Consider the following 18,773-nt stretch of genomic DNA (forward strand, 5'->3'; position numbering starts at 1 on the left):
TTGTGGATATTATTGTTTGCACGAATTACCGTGTCTGTATGTTTGATGTGCTAAGGGATGCATGTTGGTGGCTATAATTATGTCCTCTGGATGTGACGCGCATGCTTAACTGCAAAAGTGTTCCTAGAGTAAGTATAAGAAAATGTTCTGTCGTTATTGCTTGCCCTTCTCAGCTGTATTGTTCTACCCAGGTGCCCACCTGTACTTTAAAAATATTCCCGTATGGGGTACCGGGGTCTTCCTCCGCTATTTCAAAGCTAGAAAATTGTCAAACCTAACGAAATTTAACATGTTAACTTCAAAATCATTCATGCTATCGGGTCCGATGTAGTAATAAATGATCCAGTGAGAAACTGAATGACACGGTTAGATGTTATATCAATATAGTTGGTTTTCAAGGTTGATACAAAAGTTATTTCAGCTTCTTACAGTCAAACATTTTCAATATGATAAGATAAGTCACAAATCATAATAGGAATGACATGAATATTGTCAAACAATGACTAGAGCGTCCAACAGGCAAAACTTCGTCACCCATACAACACTCCGCATGGTAATGTATGTATGTATGTATGTATTCACATAGTTTCTACACATATAAACACATATACAATGTACACACATATACTCTACAATAAATAATACAAACATATATAAAAAAGCAACACATACATGAATAGGTGGACGGATAGCTCAGTGGTTTGCACACTGGCCTTCCAATCCTGAGGTCGGGGGTTCGATCCCCGGCAGCTACTCGGGAATTTTCAGAAACGCTTTTCAGTGTTTCCCACCCAACTAGAGGTGTACTGGTCAGGAACCCAGGCAATCCTTGCGTGTATCAGTGCTATACACTGGGCACGTTAAAGAACCAGGCTGTCTATTCGAAATGAGCTAGGCTAAGTTAGCCGGACAAGTCTGTATCTGATTACTATGGGATACGAACTGGTCCAAAACTCTAAGAAACCGCATCTTGCGGTTTAAAAGCGCATCTTGCGGTTTTTAAAGCGCATCTTGCGGTTTATAAAGCGCATCTTGCGGTTTATAAAGCGCAAGATGCGGTTTCTAAACCGCAAGATGCGCTGGAACAGTTTTGAACCGTTTGTGCGTGAAATACTAAACCGCATCATGCGGTTTTACCCGGCTTTAACCGGATGCAGTATAGTACGGTAGGGTATTGTTTTTCCATCAACCAATGAGAAAGCTCGTTATTCATTTGAGCGCGATTTGCGAAACAACAACAAAAACACAATAATAAATGGTAGTTTAAAATTATGGACATCGGAAACTTCCTTGAGCGAGTTCGAGTTGTAATGGGATCGATCAATAGATCACTAGAAGTGTCACAGTCACAAGATGCATTAGACAGCGCCATTGTCCGGTTGGACGCGTTGATTAGAAACGTCAACAGAATGACTGTAGCTTATCCCGGATGTGCAAATATTTTGACCGACTTGTCAGAAGCCTTGGAAGTAGTTCAAGAGTTAAAAAGGTTTGTAGATTATAATTTATTTTTCTGTCAAACTGAATATATTGTGACCATTAATAAAGCACCTCAAAAATGCCCACAGTATACAAAGTCCAACTAATTTGACACAGCCTAAGAAATATTGAGATAATTTTTATATAGGCAATCTCCCATCTTATGTCTAAAAACTTGGAAGACCAAAATAATGGAATAATGATGAAATTTTCATTGCTGCCGGCACTATATGCTCTATTTTTCTGGTGATCGATTTAAACCTATACATGAACTGTACACGATTAACCTTTACAATGTCTACACGAAATATGCGCAAGCAATTAAACCAATAACTTTACATGACTGTGTAGTGTGATTCTTCGTCCATTCTTTTGGTTTTTCAATGATTTGACGTTAAGATTGCTCGTCACGATTATAACACAATCTGATTCTGAACGTGGAATTATTTTGACTAATTAATCCTGTTGGGTTGATCCAATTTCTACTAAATTCAAGCCTAGGATTACAAATAGTTGAATGCTCTAACAGCTCTTGTTTGTAATACTTCTCTACTTATTATATATGTATTTTGTAATACACTATACAAGTGTATTTTGTCATATGGCTAAGGTTAGAGTTTAGACATGATCCAATCTGACAGTTTGTCAACTTATCAACTTCATTTTCTGAGCAAAGTACTTTTTGGTAGAAAAAATGAAGATTTAGGGTGGGAAAGACAAAGCTTTTTTAGAGATTTTCTAACGGCCTAACTACTAAGGGTGTAATGATTCATGGCGATACCTTTGTCTGAAGATATTTGATATAATTTTCCATGTGCAGGCATTTTACTGATTTTTACTGTCCTTGATAATCATCAGACAAATTATCAAAAACATTTCAATTTAACTGTTTTTTTTTTTGCAATTAGACCAAAGAATCTTACCCAAATATCGTATTGATAGTGGAGTTTAAGAAAGTTGATTTTTACTCATTTGTGCAACACCAGGTTGCAAAATACCTTGGCTGAGGTGTACAGTGAAAAGTAAAAAATTGAATTAACTTTCATAAAATCAGTGTTAAACATGTTAAAGATAGTATCTTAACAAATGTATCATTTATAAAACAACATGTCAAGTACTTTCAAATTGTAGGAACTTTGTTTTTCATTATGTCACATCAGTGCTCCATTTTTATCGCGATACATACTGTATCATTGCATCTGTATCACGATATGTATTATATCGTTAGACTAGGGTATTGTTACACCACTAACTTAAATACTAAAATTATCAATATTTTTTTTTATCATAATCAATGGTAGGTTATAAAACAAGCAATTTATTCATTACATTTAATTATTATGTTGAAATGAAATAGATTAATAATATATGCTTCACTTACAGTGCTTTATTAGAGGTTTTGAATATCACTACGCAGCTTTTAAAATTATATGTCATTTAAAATGATTATTCAGTTTTAAAAGATATTTAAATATAAAAATTGTAAGTATTTCAAAACTTTTTTAAATTGAGCGAAAAAAAAGTTGTTAGAAATGAAGAATTTCAATCACATACATAAACAATGTACAAACATTTGTTTTGCCTAAAACCAGATAAACAGATGTTAATATGTGACGTCACAGGGATTTCTCCTGTTGAATCATATTTCCCAGTATTGCTCAGGAATTATCAGTATTTTCTGGGCTCTTGGCCTTAGTGATATATTCTTTTGCATAAGAACTCAAAACTCTGGTTAGTCTACGATAAATCACGTTTGGGAACTTATTATTTCCTAATTATAGGTTGATTCCGACAGATTGTCTGTAGTAAACAATATGATGAATTAGATAATATCTTAGATTGTATAAGTTAAAAGTCTAGCAGTAAAGGGCAATTATTTCAGATCTGCTGAGGATGACAGTCAGACCAGACCCGAGGTTCAGCATGGTGAAACTGGAAGGCCACGATATGTTGTCTCAAGGGATCAGCTTGAGCTACTTCTTGATCTACATTTTACAAACAAAGAGATAGCAGACCTTGTCAATATCAGTGTGTCCAGTGTGAAAAGAAGACTGAGGTAAATGTTTTACTGATAATATATTAACCTGTCTGTATGTTGTTTTTAGCTCACAGGAGCCAAAGGTTCAGGGTGAGCTATTATGATCGCTCGCTGTCCGGCCATCCATACTTTCCTTTAAACAACATCTCCTGCTAAAATACAAGTATAGTTTTGATGAAACTGCACAGGAATGATCCATGGATGATTGTTAAAAAAATTACACTTCACACAGAACTCGTGGCTAACGAAAGAAAAATGTTAAAAGGGTTTGTGGGTGTACGGCCACAGCTGATGGTTCAGAATGCCAAATGAGGGCCCTGTGCCAAGTTTGAGGTAACCTCATAACTTAGTGGACCTCTGACAAGATTGCTCAAATTATGCCTCTAGCGTGAAAAAGGCCCAGCCCTGGAGGGTCACTTTTTATACCAGTTATATAGGAGAAAATACTTCAAGAATTATCAGATCATATATTCTAGACTGTTTAATTATAATTACCTGATGACCCTAAGTGATTAAGTGTCACCTGACTATGACCTTGACCTACTTAACTGTTTTTAGCTCAACTATTATTCAAAGAATAATGTAGCTATTCTACTCACCCTGGTGTCAGCGTCACACCTTGGTTAAAGTTTTGCATGCAAGTACATGTTGCTATCATTTAAAGGCATATAGCTTGAAACTTAATTTTTATGCCCCCGGCATCTATTGATGCGGGAGGCATATAGTAATTGTCCTGTCTGTTCGTCCGGCCGTACGAGGTTAACCAAATGGGACCGTTTCATCTAGCATCAGTGCCCCTTACTAGAATGACTTGATACTGATGCAGGTGTAATCTGTGACCGTTCCTCATCTTCACACATCACCTGACCTCAGTTTGACCTTGACCTCATTTTGGACTTAGGTTGCTTTATATGGGCCATCTCTTGGTTAACCAAATGGGACCGTTTCGTCTAGCATTAATACCCCTTACTAGAATGACTAGATACTAATACAGATGTAATCTGTGACCATTCATCTTCACACATCACCTGACCTCAGTTTGACCTTGAACTTGACCTCGTTTTGGACTTAGGTTGCTTTTTTATCGACAAGGATGCTACCGGGGGCATCAAGCGTTTATTGAACGCAGCTTCTTGTTTTTACATCAATTACTTACCTAACTTGGTCAAGTCCCATAACTCTTGACATGTATTTTGAGAAAATTGTGGCCCCTTTTGGACTTAGAAAATCCTGGTTTAAGTTTTACATGCAAGTTACTATCTCCAAAAATAATGCAGTTATTGAATTGAAACTTCACTTGCTATGGAGTTATAAAACTAGTTGATAGCATCAAGTCCCATAACTCTGACCTGCATTTTTACCAAATTATGCCCTCTTTTGGACTTGGAAAATCCTGGTTCATGCATCATGCACAAAAACATACTGTACAAGACATTTACTCATTCATTATCATTAACTTAAGAATAACTTCATTTAGAATATGAGAAAAATATTAGTTAAAGTAATGCTAGTAGGTACAGATATAAAATGTCACATTTATATAGACTTTAAACCAAGTAGTTGGTTTTTAGCTCACTTGTCGTGCATGCGTCCGTAAACTTTTGCTTGTGACCACTCTAGAAGTCACATTTTTCACGGGATCTTTATGAAATTTGGTCAGAATGATCATCTTGCTGATATCTAGGTTAAGTTTGAAACTGGGTCAGTAGGTCTAAAAATAGAAAAAACCTTGTGACCTCTATAGAGGCGATATTTATCATGGGATCTGTATGAAAGTTGGTCTGAATATTCATCTTGATGATATCTAGGTCGAGTTTGAAACTGGGTCAACTGCGGTCAAAAACTAGGTCAGTAGGTCTAAAAATAGAAAAACTTTGTGACCTCTCTAGAGTCCATACTTTTCAATGGATCTTCATGAAAATTGGTCAGAATGTTCACCTTGGTGATGTCTAGGTCAAGTTAAAAACTGGGTCACATGCAATCAAAAACTAGGTCAGTAGGTCTAAAAATAGAAAAACCTTGTGACCTCTCTAGAATCCATACTTTTCAAGGATCTTCATGAAAATTGGTCAGAATGTTCACTTTGATGATATCTACTCTAGTTCAAGTTTGAAACTGGGTCACATGCCATCAAAAACTAGGTCAGTATTTCAAATAATAGAAAAACCTTGTGACCTCTCTAGAGGCTATATTTTTCATGGGATCTGTATGAAAGTTGGTCTGATTATTCATCTTGATGCTGTCTAGGTCCAATTCGAAACTGGGTTCTTGTGGTCAAAAACTAGGTCAGTAGGTCTACATCGCCTGTGTGTCCGTGCATAAACATTTGCTTGTGACCACTCTAGTTTAAGATCCAGCCTTTAAATTTGGATGTCAAGTACAGTTTTGTACACCAAACTTTAAGCTGTCTTTCAGTGACCATAAATATGACCTACTGATCTACTTTCTAATATTTTAGCATCAGTTGGCCATTTGAAACATGTGGTTCAATATACCAAGGTGAGCGATTCAAGGTCATCATGACCCTCTTGTTTAAATATGAAAAAGATCATTTGTTTTCCGAAGAATCTATGAGCATTTATTGCAACTTTTTATTGGTAACAAGATGTCAGTTAATTTGTAAACAACTTTCGCCTTAAAATCTTACCTTATTAATTTACATCCCGATTGCAATTACTGGTAATTATTTTATCAAGACGAACAATTATAGTTACAATTATCTAAAATTTAAAATGTATTTGCTATAGAATGATTTTTTTTAGAAATAATCAATTTTTTGGCTTGGAACTTTTAAAAGAATATGCCAATTTTAAATAAGTCTTTTACCCAATATCAATACATGATACAGTTTATTATTTACTTAAAAAAGCATGTGCACATTCATCTTTACTGATACCTCTGCTTTATATTTCAGACAATACAATTTGAGTAGGAAGGACAGATTTTGCAATATGTCTAATGACGAGCTCGATGAGAGAGTAAAAAATATTACGGAAGGTATAAGATCATAGCATTTTAAGCTTTTTAACAAAAATTTTTCCTTTTCACGGTGACTTTGAAGAATGCATTCTGTCAATGACAAGAAAATGTGTTTCTTTATAATGTGTATGAATAAGTGACATTGCAGGCTATAGGTAACAAGCTTGACCGTCAATCAAGAGGTCATGTTTTCCAATCCCAGACAATTGGAATCCCAACCAAAAACTAGACATAGACAATCAGAACAATGAGAATAATGAAAGTAGACATTTGGTTCCCATTTCTACCAGTAAAGATTCTAAATGATTATTGCAGGAAACCCCATGCTTGGTCAGAGAAATGTGATGGGCCAGCTTTTAGCAGATGGTATACATGTTCAAAGAGACAGGGTGGCAGAAGCATTATTGAGGGTTGACCCTGCAGCTGTGGCAATGAGATGGAGTCAGACTATCTGCAGAAGAACATATTCTGTACCAGGTCCAAATGCACTTTGGCATATAGATGGCAATCACAAGCTTATAAGGTATGTTAGCAATGAATAGCTTACATATATCATATGTGTTTGTGTGTATGAAAGCATTTCCAGATGAGTGTATAACTTGAAAAGTATGTAACTGATTCACTCAGTGCTTCACACAATTCTAAAGGTCAGTGAGAGGAAGTGCAGTAACTAAGAACCATAACTCTAGCTGGCCTATTGCTGATTTTAATTAATATGTTAAAACTTTATCCAGAGCATGTCTCGTTAACTATAAGAGAGGCTTTCTTTAAATTTTAAATTCATAAAGAACACATTGAGGCAGAGTGCAGTAACTAATAACCATAACTGTATATGCACCTGTTTTTTTTTAGCTCACCTGAGCCAAAGGCTCATGGTGAGCTTTTGTGACTGATCAGTGTCCGTCGTCAGTCGTGCGTAGTCAGTCCGTCAACATTTTCTAAAAAAATCTTCTTCTTGAAAACCACTTGGCAGAATTAAACTTAACTTCACAGAAATGATCCTTGGGTGGCCCCCTTTCAAAATTGTTCAAAGAATTGAATTCCATGGAGAACTGGTTGGCATGGCAACCAAAAGGAAAAACTTTAAAAATCTTCTTGTCCAAAACCCAGAGGCATAGAGCCTTGATATTTGACATGTAACATCATCTAATGGTCCTCTACCAAGATTGTTCAAATTGTGCCCCTAGGGTGTAAAGAGGCCCCACCCCCGGGGTCACAAGTTTTACATAGTCTTATATAGGAAAAAAACTTTAAAAATCTTCTTGTCTAAAACCACAAGACCTAGGCCTTTGATATTTTGTATGTAGCATTGCCTTATGGTCCTCTCCCAAATTTGTTCAAATTATATCCCTGGGGTGAAAAGAGGCCCTACCCTGGGAGGTTTCAAGTTTTACATAGACTTATATAGGAATTTTTTTTTTAAATCTTCTGGTCTGAAACTGCAAGTCCTAGGCTTTTGATATTTGGTATGTTGCATTACCTTGTGGTCCTCTACCAAAATTGTTCATATTATGTCCCTGGGGTGAAAAGAGGCCCTGCCTCGGAGCATCTCAACTTTTACATAGACTAATATAGAAAAAAACTTTAAAAATCTTCTTGCCTGAAACTGCATGGCATAGGCTTTTGATATTTGGTATATTGCATTGCCTAGTGTTCCTCTACCAAAATTATGCCTCTGGGTTGAAAAGAGGCCCAGCCCTAGGGTGTCCAAATTTAACATAGACATATCCATAGGGGAAAAAATCTTCTTGTCTGAAAGTTCAAAGCCTAGGCCTTTGATATTGGGTATGTAGCATTGCTTAGCGGATCTCATACAAAATTGTTCAAATTATGCCCCTGGGGTGACAAGAGGCCCCGCCCTGGGTGTCACTTGTTATATGAGTTATATAGGAATAAATACTTCAAAAATTATCAAATCATATTTCCTAGAGTGCTTAATCATAATTACCTGATGACCTGAAGTGATTAGGGATCACTTGACTGTGACCTTGTCGGCGTTGGTATGACCCTTCTTGGTTAAAGTTTTTCGGCAACCTTTGTTTTTTTGTCATATCTTTGTTACTATTGCTTATATCTTACTGTAACTTCACATACACATTGTCCATTATACAAACAATGTATGTGTAGGGGCTGAGCCCATTATACCCAAGGCCAAGGTCACCAAGCTGTTATACTTCTTTAAAGGTTATTTTGTAAGATATCAGCACAGTTTTGTAGTAATAATGTGTGTTACTATGTATAACATGCTGCAAAGATCAAAGGAAAATTGCCGCACTATGCGATAAGACTTCGATCGCGACGGAGGACTGGAACTAGTTCGGCAAAAACAGTGAAAAATAAAAATGATAATCTACTGTTTCAAAACTGTGGATTAGATCTATCACTTTTATTTCACTGAGAAAACTCTATAATTCACTGGAAAACATAAAATAAAGTATCGGTATCTGTATTTCATTTGCTAACTCTGTTGCATGTAAAGATTTCTTGTAGAAACACAGTTTTCCATTGTTTCTCATTCCGTTTTTATGAGAATATTCTGCATTCTACACGTTCATGAACTTAGCCAGAGCAGCCAGAGTAACCAGAGTAGCCAGAACTAATCCTAACCCTAACACTGATCCCTAACTCTGGCTGTTCTGATTGCTCTGGCTAAATTTCCCAAAAATGCATCCTACTAATTTTGTATCGCGGCACGTCGAAGGAATTTACTTTCCATTAGATATATTACTGAACTCAAGCCAAACTGTAACATATATTTGCAGCGGTGCCTAAGTTTTAATCAATTTGAGTTCAAGTCTTATCAAGAAAATGTGAGTTTTATAATTTGTTTTAAATCGGAAAATGCAATAATTATAAAGATATCGTGTTCAGCAAACGAATGTACGGTTTCAACATTGAGTTAAGCCAAATTCCTTACGTATCAATACTTAATACTTAAAATGTTAATACTGTAATGATGTAAAAATAAATATGACACAAAAATACCATGACTTACCGTTGGTGTATCCATCGTTCTGTGGTGGATCTCTTCAAGCGGGGTGATAAATACCGTTGGTGGATTTCTAATCCTGTCACGGCCCGCCAGGAAAACGTTGCGAAGATCGCTTGGTATTAAAGTCTCCAACCGGACAAGGCGACCTCCACGCTCTGACCGTCTAGCTTCGTACTGTGTTGACCTAAGCACCGGAAAGGCCTCTTCGATATATTGACGAAATGACTCCTCCGTCCAATCTATAGGAATGACGCAAACCCCTCTCTCGTCTGCGGTTGAAGCGTTACCTGAAAATAGAAGAAAGTGTATATTCTACTTCGCAATGTGGTCGTCATAAGAATTGCAAGTATAAAAACCCAGGCTAAATATGGGTTTTTAAATCTTACAAAATATTGTAAGTAAGCGTTCTAATTGGCTAGTGCAAGGGTCGTCAGAACGAGGCTATCAATAGAACGTCTTCAAATCCTAAGCGTAGCCTAATAGGAGTTGTACTTTAGTCAGATTGCTATAACAAATGCATCAAAACGAACATATGTAACAGTTCTTCGAAAAATGGTGAGTTTTAAAGGCGTTCGACTGTCCGGAAGTTGGGCCCCTTTACGCAGTCCTTTTCCGGAATTCAGTTTTTACATCAGTTTACAGCTCTTGTTTCGTAGAGTTATATTCATTTTGTACATGCTGTTCAATTTTTATGTAAATCAACTCTTTGTTTTTATGATTCGGTGTTGTTTGATTTTTGTTTCTATAAACGTAATGCTATATAAGCGTTACTCCAAAAGAGAATTACAAAATTGTAAATGAATTCGCTCTATTTGATTAGCCTGTCAGAATCCACAGGTTTTGCTCCTATAGTTCAAAATTGGTAAAATCAGTTTATCAAATTGTTCTAGCGAATTGGAAACATTCATCAACTAATATGTAACTACCGTTAATTTATACAGAATTTAGGGGGATTTGGCTTCATATTTTGATCTCCTGTTGAATTGTTTCTTTTTTTTTTTGCTTTTAAATGCGGATAAAATGCACCAATTACGTTTTTCTGCACTCAGTCAAGTATTAAGTATCAAATAAAGTGTAATTTGCACTACCTACATGTACCCAGATTAATATAATTAAGTATACGAACCCAAACCATATTCTCTCAATTCTTGGTAGCTAATGTTCGAGCTAGATCGCTCAGGTCTTCTGAGGCACACTAGTCTTATCTGGAGCTCCTGTGATCGGCGACCCCTACCGCCTTGAACACGACCGCCTCGTCCCCTAACACGGACTGGTGCTGTCTCCCTATTGCGAATTGGACTCGCCCGGTTGAATGACGCCGAGAGCTGTGCCGCAAGTCCCTGCTGCATGTCGGGATCAAATTGGAGCCTTCTGATACTTTGATTAATACTCTGCCCAATACCGACCAACCGCGACATGTATGTGTCTAAAACAAAAAAAAGTAAGCCGTATTTGTTTATTCACGGAAAAATTAATTCTGTCGACATGAGATTGGGGCGTAAGTATTGACTAAAAGTATTCGACCTATGGTAGCAACGCATTTTGGTAGTCACTACCAAAATTCGGCCGAATTTTGGTAGTGGCAAATTGCATTTTATTGGCACATATGATGTGCTAAAAATCATGGAATGTAACGTATTTTAGTAGTTCTTTCTACATCAGGAGCTGTGCTCATTTTTTACATGACGCACAAAAGAGAAAGATAAAATGAGGTAATGTCTACTATACAAACGCTGGGGATTGGGGTTTCGAGTTCCCATCCCGAGATTTAAAGTTTTCGCACAACGTAAAAGAAGACTAAAATGTAGGCTTGGGATTACTCGATAATTTTCTTAAAACTAAATTCTCATTCGTCAGATTTAGATTTCTGTTTTGATGTATACATGCAAGTGATATTTTGGATTCCTCCCCGAAATAGAGGGTTATGCGTGTTTAAATGGGTAAGAATATAAGGATCTTACATGCCTGCCTGTGTAAGACGGGATTTTCCCTACCCGAGGGACAGTGTGGAATGGAAAACCGAGCGTTAGCGAGGTTTTTTATCCATGCTGTCCCGAGGGTAGGGAAAACAGCTGTCTTACACAGGCAGACATGTTAGATCATTTTTCTTGCCTATCATGTTCAAAATAGATCGTGGAGACAAATAGGTTTGGGTATTTCCTGACATTATTAATAAAGTTTATGACGTCACAATGGTACCAGTACTATGTGACGTCACCTTAGTGCACGCTATTTTAGACAGGGGTTTTTTCCTAGGCAAATACAGGAATATCTATCCCCGGCGCGTGCTCGGATAAATGTATACTTTCCCCGCTAGGTAGGCAAGAAATATATTATATACTCATAAATGAAGCTTCCTCCACAGTAAGGTATTAAATATCATGTACTTTATTATTTACTTAAGAAATAATTTATAGCAAAACAGTGCTTTAGGCCTATTACTATTTATACACGACGGGCGGTTATACGTCGGGCGTAATAATTTCACAAGGTTCGCAGCCCGAGTGAAATTATTTCGGACGACGTATAACCGCCCGAGTGTATAAATAGTGATAAAGCACTGTTTTGCTATAAATTATTTCGATTCTTCTTTATTGTAAAATTTATATCAACTACGATGGAACTGTTTCTCCACGCAAGCATGGCGCCAGTAGTAGGTATTTGTTAAAACATGCCAGAACCGGAAACGGTAATACGTCTTGCGGCAGAATTCATTTCGAGCGGAAATTATTGCGAATTATTCAGAAAAGCGAATAACTAATTCAGTATGTGTATAAATTGATCAAAACATTTGTGCAATCTTACATTTCGTTTAAAACATGTTATTAAATAAAATATTTCATGAAATTTGAAAGCGCTATTTCTCGATGCGTACATGGTGCTAAATATCACGTTGACGTGACGTCATAACATCGCTGTGATGATTAAAGCATTGTTAGCCATATTAAATTTAAGAAATAATATATCTCATCGGTGATTTGTCGCTGAATAAATCACTGTTTGGAGTTCAGATGCGAAGGAATTATATCACGAGGGCGTAGCAATCTGAACGACAAACAGTGATTTATCACGAGGGCGTACGCATCTGAACGACAAACAGTGATTTATTCAAGAGCAAATCACTGAATGAGATATATTATTTCGATTCTAACACGTTATCAAGAACTTTAAAGTACACCCTTGTCGGCATGCATTAAATATTTGCCCGTTTTCAGTCGGGTTCTTTTCCAGCGCGCCGCTACGCCGCTTGACGCTATGACGTAATAGTTGTGACGTCAGAACAGTGAATGGTTGTTTAATAATTCACTGTTTCCAGCCTTCTTTGTTTAATCGGAAAATGAATCGGATCGTGTTAGAATTATATATATAAATGCGAATGATTTTCTCTAAATATTTATCGCAGACTTTGGCCTTTTTTTCTTCATTTGCATACGACGTATAATGAGAACACCTGCGTAGGGCGGGGGACGAGGGGTAGGGGGTGGTGGGGGCTTGGGCTCTAAAAAATTTTCGCTATCTAACTGGAGCAGTTCTCATCCAATGTTTACCAAAATTGGTCAGAATGTTAATATCTCGGGCAAGTTCTATAATCAGCCGATTAGTTCGATATTGTCCCTTCGTCACAAAATATTCTTTTTTGTAAATCATGTCATTATTATTAATACCGTTTTGCGTTGGCTGTGTACATATCCAACGCATTTTGGTACTACATTCTGTAAACCATTTTGAGGCGCACAACCTACAGTTATAAGACTCAACAAATATCCTACCAGTTAACTCTCAAACTTATAATATAACTTACTGCGTGTTGGCGACCGTTGTCGGACTGGGGTTTCAACATCTGTTGGAGTATCGTCGGGGACTTGGTTATTCTCCATTCTGTAAATATAAAACACATGCACAAAGTTACTGTTTGATGCACCAAATGTTTAACATGAATTTTCATAAATAGCGGCTTCAAGTAGAAGCGATTTATTTTTAAAGGTCTCTAGATGATAATACACTTATAAAATTTATGAATTATCTTTAATACTGTCGCTTGTTTGTAAATTGATTTAATTAAGACCAAAACAAAAAACAAAACAAAAAAAAACAAAAAAAAACTGAGGACTATTTGTATCCGCCATTATGCGACTAACATTTTTTCACGCCATTTTACTACTTTGTGTATGTATGTCTATAAAGTTCTGGTTTTCATGCATCCCATTTTGTGTAGACATATTATTTGGTTCTCTTTTCTCTGTACAAATAATTTTAAATTTTGCACGACATTAATCTTCATGCCACCTTTACATCGCGTGTAATGTCAACAACAACAATAACAGCGACAAAAAAACTTACGTCGTGCGACTCTTACAGGTAGAACGTTTTTGATCAAAAATATGTTCTATATTTATTTAAAAGTTACATCCTAAAATCTTAAATCTTTTGGTCATAGTGCGTACGTGTACGTAAATATATTTGTAACCTATTTTCGGCCTATGTCTTGATTTTCCACGAAAATTGCTTGCAAGAAATATGTTATTCATACTTGACAAGACTGTGCCTATTGCTGCATAAGACACACACATACTACGAAAATAACCATTTTTTTCCATATAATTCCGTGTGTTTGTATTTGTATCTATTTTACATTGTTTTAGAAACATTTCATTTTGTGTCGTTAACAACAGTTCTTTGAATTGTCCGTTGAATGGATGAATACTTGTCTGGTCCTGAAGGTTTTAAAAGACATTTTGTAGAACGGTTTTATGTACGTAGAAGAATGTTAATCAATAGTAGAGTATTTCTCTGATAAACCATGATAAGTGTGACAATTTTTCCATCTGTCAATTTTACAGACATTTTTAATAAAAAAATTAAAATATGGTCAGATAGAGGACTCGAACACTCGAACGCTGAGGTTAGTGGCAAAACACTTTGTACGCACGACTATATCTGCGCATGAAACATAGTTGCATATAACTGGCTTTTCAATTATAGTTATATCGTTATTTAGGTTCGGACACCGAAGATTATTTTACGGAAACATACGGAATATTCATGAGTGCCAGGTCAATACTTATACGGACAATACTGCGTGAAATCATTATTTTAAAACGGATGGCTGAATAAATATTGCGCGGTAAAGTCTACATAAATCATGTTCAAATAAATCATAAGTCTTGTTGGCGTCAGGGTATGAAGGCATGATACATGTATGTTTTGATGACTCAACATGATTTTTCCGATACATGTACAATATTTCAGTAGAAACTGTGCTAGATTACTATATACTATATAATGGGGGCATTAAATAGATACTGTAGCTAATTTTCATTAAATTTGATTTATTTTCGGCCGACTCACGAACAGCGTAACCGCATTAGGCGTGTTGATCAATATAGTATATTTTGCACGTGCAGGGCATATGCATGTGTTAATGAACACTTTTAACATAACTGGCGAAAGTCCTACTAGAAAACACATATCATCCTGAATTTAACACAAGAGCAAAACGCCTGGGCTGTCGGAATTTTACAACAAAATGTAAAATCGGTTACTTCAATGAACTGTACTTGGGTTGAATTTCGCCAAAAGAGAACCACAGATTGAAGGTTCACGTAAACGGAAATAAGGTTAAAAATGTAAATAACAATCATTATCAAAGTAACAGATACAAACAAATTATATCAAAATTCTTTTGAAATTGCAAAAGTAATTAGACTAGTGTTGTAAATGTGTCCCGGCTAGCTACATTCCGACAGCTCGATCGCATTGCTTTTTTGTCAATTTCACCATGATATGTGTTTTTCTAGAAGAACTTTCGTCAGTAACGCCAAAACTGGAAAAGAGCACGTGCATATTGATGCACATGCCATGAACGGGCAAAATAATTGGTCAAAACGCATAATCCGTTTAATTTGGCCGTGAATTACCAAAAATATATAAATAGTTAGCTACACTGCCTATTCTAATCCTAATGTCGGTATGTGATATTTCTTGTGAATACTAGTACTTGCATTATTAACAAAATAGTTATAAAATATAAACTGACCGATTAGGAATTTTGATCAATGTATTAAAGGCTGTGTCACCGGAAGAAAAACATCAACATAATTTATCCGATGTTTTTCAACAATTTATTTAATAAATACTTATTTTTCATATATATACGTTAAATATTCAATGCGGAGATTTAACGAGTTATTCCTAAATTTCATTGTCCATATCTTTTCAAAAATGAAGCGAATTAAGAACCCATATGGCGTATAATCTGTTTTATTAAATAATGTTAAACAGACGTATCCAAAATTTTAGAATTTTAATTGCATGCATATTATACAACAATTTCAGACCAAAATATTGGCCATAGTTGAAATAAAGTCTAAAATAACTCCTGCTTAAAAGGCTCCTTTTTGGTTCACTATTAAATGCACGTGCTAATTTCTAAAAATGTACTAGCTGACGGCAATTAAGGAATTTAATAAGATATTTAGAATAAAGTCACTGCAAACATTAGGTATTCATAACTTGATGAAAATATGAAAAGTCAAGCTGATGTTATAACTAACTGTTGTAATATGGCGAAGATAAGTTGTAGCCGTTTCCATGGTAACGGCACACCGCTTAATTTCTACGAGCTCATTTAAAACCTTGCCGTACTGTATTTTTCAAGGTGAATAAGTTTTGTATGTTGGGTAAAGTAAGCTAACACACAGGAGTTATAGCGCAAATACAAATAAAAAGATATACTTACCTTTTTTAAATCTGAATGCCTCGATGCTGTCTTCGGAAAACAGAACACGCCTATATATCGGAATACTTGCTGGTGTTTCAAACTGTTACACTCTGTCTTTCTTTACATTAAACGCAACGAAATAATCAACCAAACGTGTAATAGAAAGCTAAGAATTAATCTAAATAATCCACTTAATACAAGTAACGAACTAGGTTGTAATGACAGAATAATGTCCAGCCCGAAATTATATAAGTCATTGTCACTGTTGTGATTGGATAATATTTTTGGAGAAAAAAATGCCAAGAACATGAAACTGATTCGATTGGTTGAAAATGTAAACGGCAATGACGTGACTATTGTCACCGTTACAACAATAAAGATTTAAAAAAATATATATAAAAAAAAGTTTGGTCAAATTCGTTGTTCTTATTATATATTCAAATCAATGTTCTAGCGATTTCAGGTCTTACAATTTGTTTCTAATATCAGTATCATATAAGCATAAATATTACTTACAAGTATCTTACATTTTTACATTTTTGCATAATTACCCCACTGGTCTTATTGTTTGAAAGAATTATTCCAAGATTTTTATCAAAATGGCGGATAACCATGAAAAAAAAACAACAAAAAACAAAAAAAAAAAGAAGAAAAAAACGCTCGCACATCATTAAGCATGTCATAAATTATTGTTTCTGTTCGAAAGAAGAGAGAATTTGAAATGTATCCCTAACTTGTTTCGGTTAAAACTGATATGACTGCATACAAAATGTCAGAAATCATACAAAGGTATAGTACACTTTAACGTTTTTCTAGTACCACATTTTGGTGTAATGTCCCTCCTCCCTTTCAAAAAAGGAAAACTAATTTACAAATTTTCCGTAATTTTCTGAAATCAAACTTACTTTATAATTATAAAAAGTAGAAGTAGTGTTTTAGATTCTAACAAGATCCGATTCATTTTCTTATTACAAAAAGGAGGCTGAAAACAGTGAATTATAATACAACAATTAACTTTTCTGACGTCACATTTGTAACGTCATAGCGCCAAACGGCTTACGGCAAATATTTAATGCCGTCAAGCTTTTAGGGTACTTTAAATTCCTTTGTAACGTGTTAGAATCGAAAAAATATATTTCATTTAGTAATTTTTCTTGAATAAAATCATTGTCGTTCAGGTGCGTACTATCATAGTAAATAAATGCCAGCTTTTTATTAGTTACCGTGATTAACTGGTGAGAAGACATTCGTTAACGTTGCAAAATTTTTTTTTTTAAAAATTATAATTTAGGACCTAAACACCTTTTCCTAACTACGCTGCTGCTTGAAACTGTAATAGCCATCTTTCACATTCCTTTGTTTAAATTGAGATTTATTCTTGATATGTTCCTTTACTAGATTTCTCTTCATAAAGTGCGTAATGTTCATTGGTTATAAGATTTGTATCGAGATGTATACATGAGCTCTGCAGCGGAAATATTATTAGTATGCATATTTTTCGATGCAAATCTGATAATCTTTTTATAACAAATCGATTTACACTTAAACGTCTTATAAATGATATAAATCTGTTATTAGGCCTGAGTGAAATTGAAAATACCGTCTTAGAACTTAGAACTTAAATGCGACGACATACATGAGACAGACGTCAAAAATGATGTCACATACACAGAAATGATTTAAACTCAATTTGGAGAATAAAATATTAACGTTTCAGGTACCACTGAATTTCAGATGAGTGAATAATTAATTATTGAATTATCGTGTCATAGATATTTAGCAATCTTAATTTACTGATGCTGGTGAAAACAAGAAGTTAATAAAGAATTGGCCTTACTTTAAGGAAGATTTCTTAATCATTTGCAAGAACTAGCGAGTAAGGTTCAAAGCGTTGGAATGTCCATTTAATTGAAAAAATGTATCACATATTCATGTAGATCAGTTACATAATATGAAGTTGCATGTGAACAAACGTCTAAAACTTGCACTTAACTGCTAATGAAGATGAAGCTTGATAAAATAACATCTGCTCTCTGTCATATAAATTGGTATTATACACATAATGATTGAATTAATTACCTTTTTTGTACTCGAACATGATAAAGATCTTGACAGCATGTAATATTGGCGGTCTGATTGCTGAGACCAGTTTTCAATTATTATTTTCTGCAGACAAATGTCCCCAGATGTACGCTTCTGTCGAAAGTTCTTTCGTTTGTTAATACTGATATATAACACAAATAAAACAAAAATAAAAATTATTTAAAATAAATAAAGCGATTTAAATTGGATGGACATGAAACACATTAGCACACATTTACAGTGCTGAAAACTAAAATTGTTCAGGTATTCAAATAGCTACAAGAATGAACGTTGGAATATCAGTAAAGTACTTTAGATCAGTTAGATTTGTGGAAAATTCTCCTTCAGTGTGTCAAAGTTTTGCATCAACGATATGCTTGCATTGGATTACCGACAGCCTAGATTATTGAACTGTACTGTTTTATTTTATCATAATTCGGAGTAAAAACTGTTTTTGCACTTTCGCATGACTGATACATGCA

At 35.2% G+C, this 18,773-nt stretch overlaps 2 protein-coding genes across 2 annotated transcripts; one reads left to right on the forward strand and one right to left on the reverse strand.

Moving 5' to 3' along the window:
- Positions 1-680: 680 nt before the first annotated feature.
- Positions 681-7,053, forward strand: LOC128558389 (uncharacterized). Its single transcript, XM_053547375.1, has 4 exons — positions 681-1,489; positions 3,362-3,535; positions 6,432-6,514; positions 6,812-7,053. Exons 1-4 carry the CDS (start codon positions 1,272-1,274, stop codon positions 7,036-7,038), a joined length of 702 nt encoding a protein of 233 aa, XP_053403350.1. The 5' UTR covers positions 681-1,271; the 3' UTR covers positions 7,039-7,053.
- Positions 7,054-9,180: 2,127 nt separating this feature from the next.
- On the reverse strand, positions 9,181-17,587 carry LOC128558388 (uncharacterized). The gene is made up of 4 exons (XM_053547374.1): positions 16,228-17,587; positions 13,291-13,367; positions 10,615-10,914; positions 9,181-9,775 (listed from the first exon to the last, which is right to left on the reverse strand). Exons 2-4 carry the CDS (start codon positions 13,364-13,366, stop codon positions 9,417-9,419), a joined length of 735 nt encoding a protein of 244 aa, XP_053403349.1. The 5' UTR covers position 13,367; positions 16,228-17,587; the 3' UTR covers positions 9,181-9,416.
- Positions 17,588-18,773: the final 1,186 nt, after the last annotated feature.

Source organism: Mercenaria mercenaria, chromosome 7, assembly GCF_021730395.1.
Source record: "Mercenaria mercenaria strain notata chromosome 7, MADL_Memer_1, whole genome shotgun sequence".
Taxonomy (NCBI): domain Eukaryota; kingdom Metazoa; phylum Mollusca; class Bivalvia; order Venerida; family Veneridae; genus Mercenaria; species Mercenaria mercenaria.

Bases quoted from the DNA above. Each gene is read 5' to 3' on its own strand.
- LOC128558389 (XM_053547375.1), top strand. From the start codon at position 1,272: ATGGACATCGGAAACTTCCTTGAGCGAGTTCGAGTTGTAATGGGATCG. The intron at 3,536-6,431 runs GTAAATGTTTTA...TTTATATTTCAG, and splicing joins AGTGTGAAAAGAAGACTGAG to ACAATACAATTTGAGTAGGA. The intron at 6,515-6,811 runs GTATAAGATCAT...TGATTATTGCAG, and splicing joins AGTAAAAAATATTACGGAAG to GAAACCCCATGCTTGGTCAG.
- LOC128558388 (XM_053547374.1), bottom strand. From the start codon at position 13,366: ATGGAGAATAACCAAGTCCCCGACGATACTCCAACAGATGTTGAAACC. The intron at 10,915-13,290 runs GTAAGTTATATT...TTTTTGTTTTAG, and splicing joins ACAACGGTCGCCAACACGCA to ACACATACATGTCGCGGTTG. The intron at 9,776-10,614 runs GTTCGTATACTT...TTCTATTTTCAG, and splicing joins ATTGAGAGAATATGGTTTGG to GTAACGCTTCAACCGCAGAC.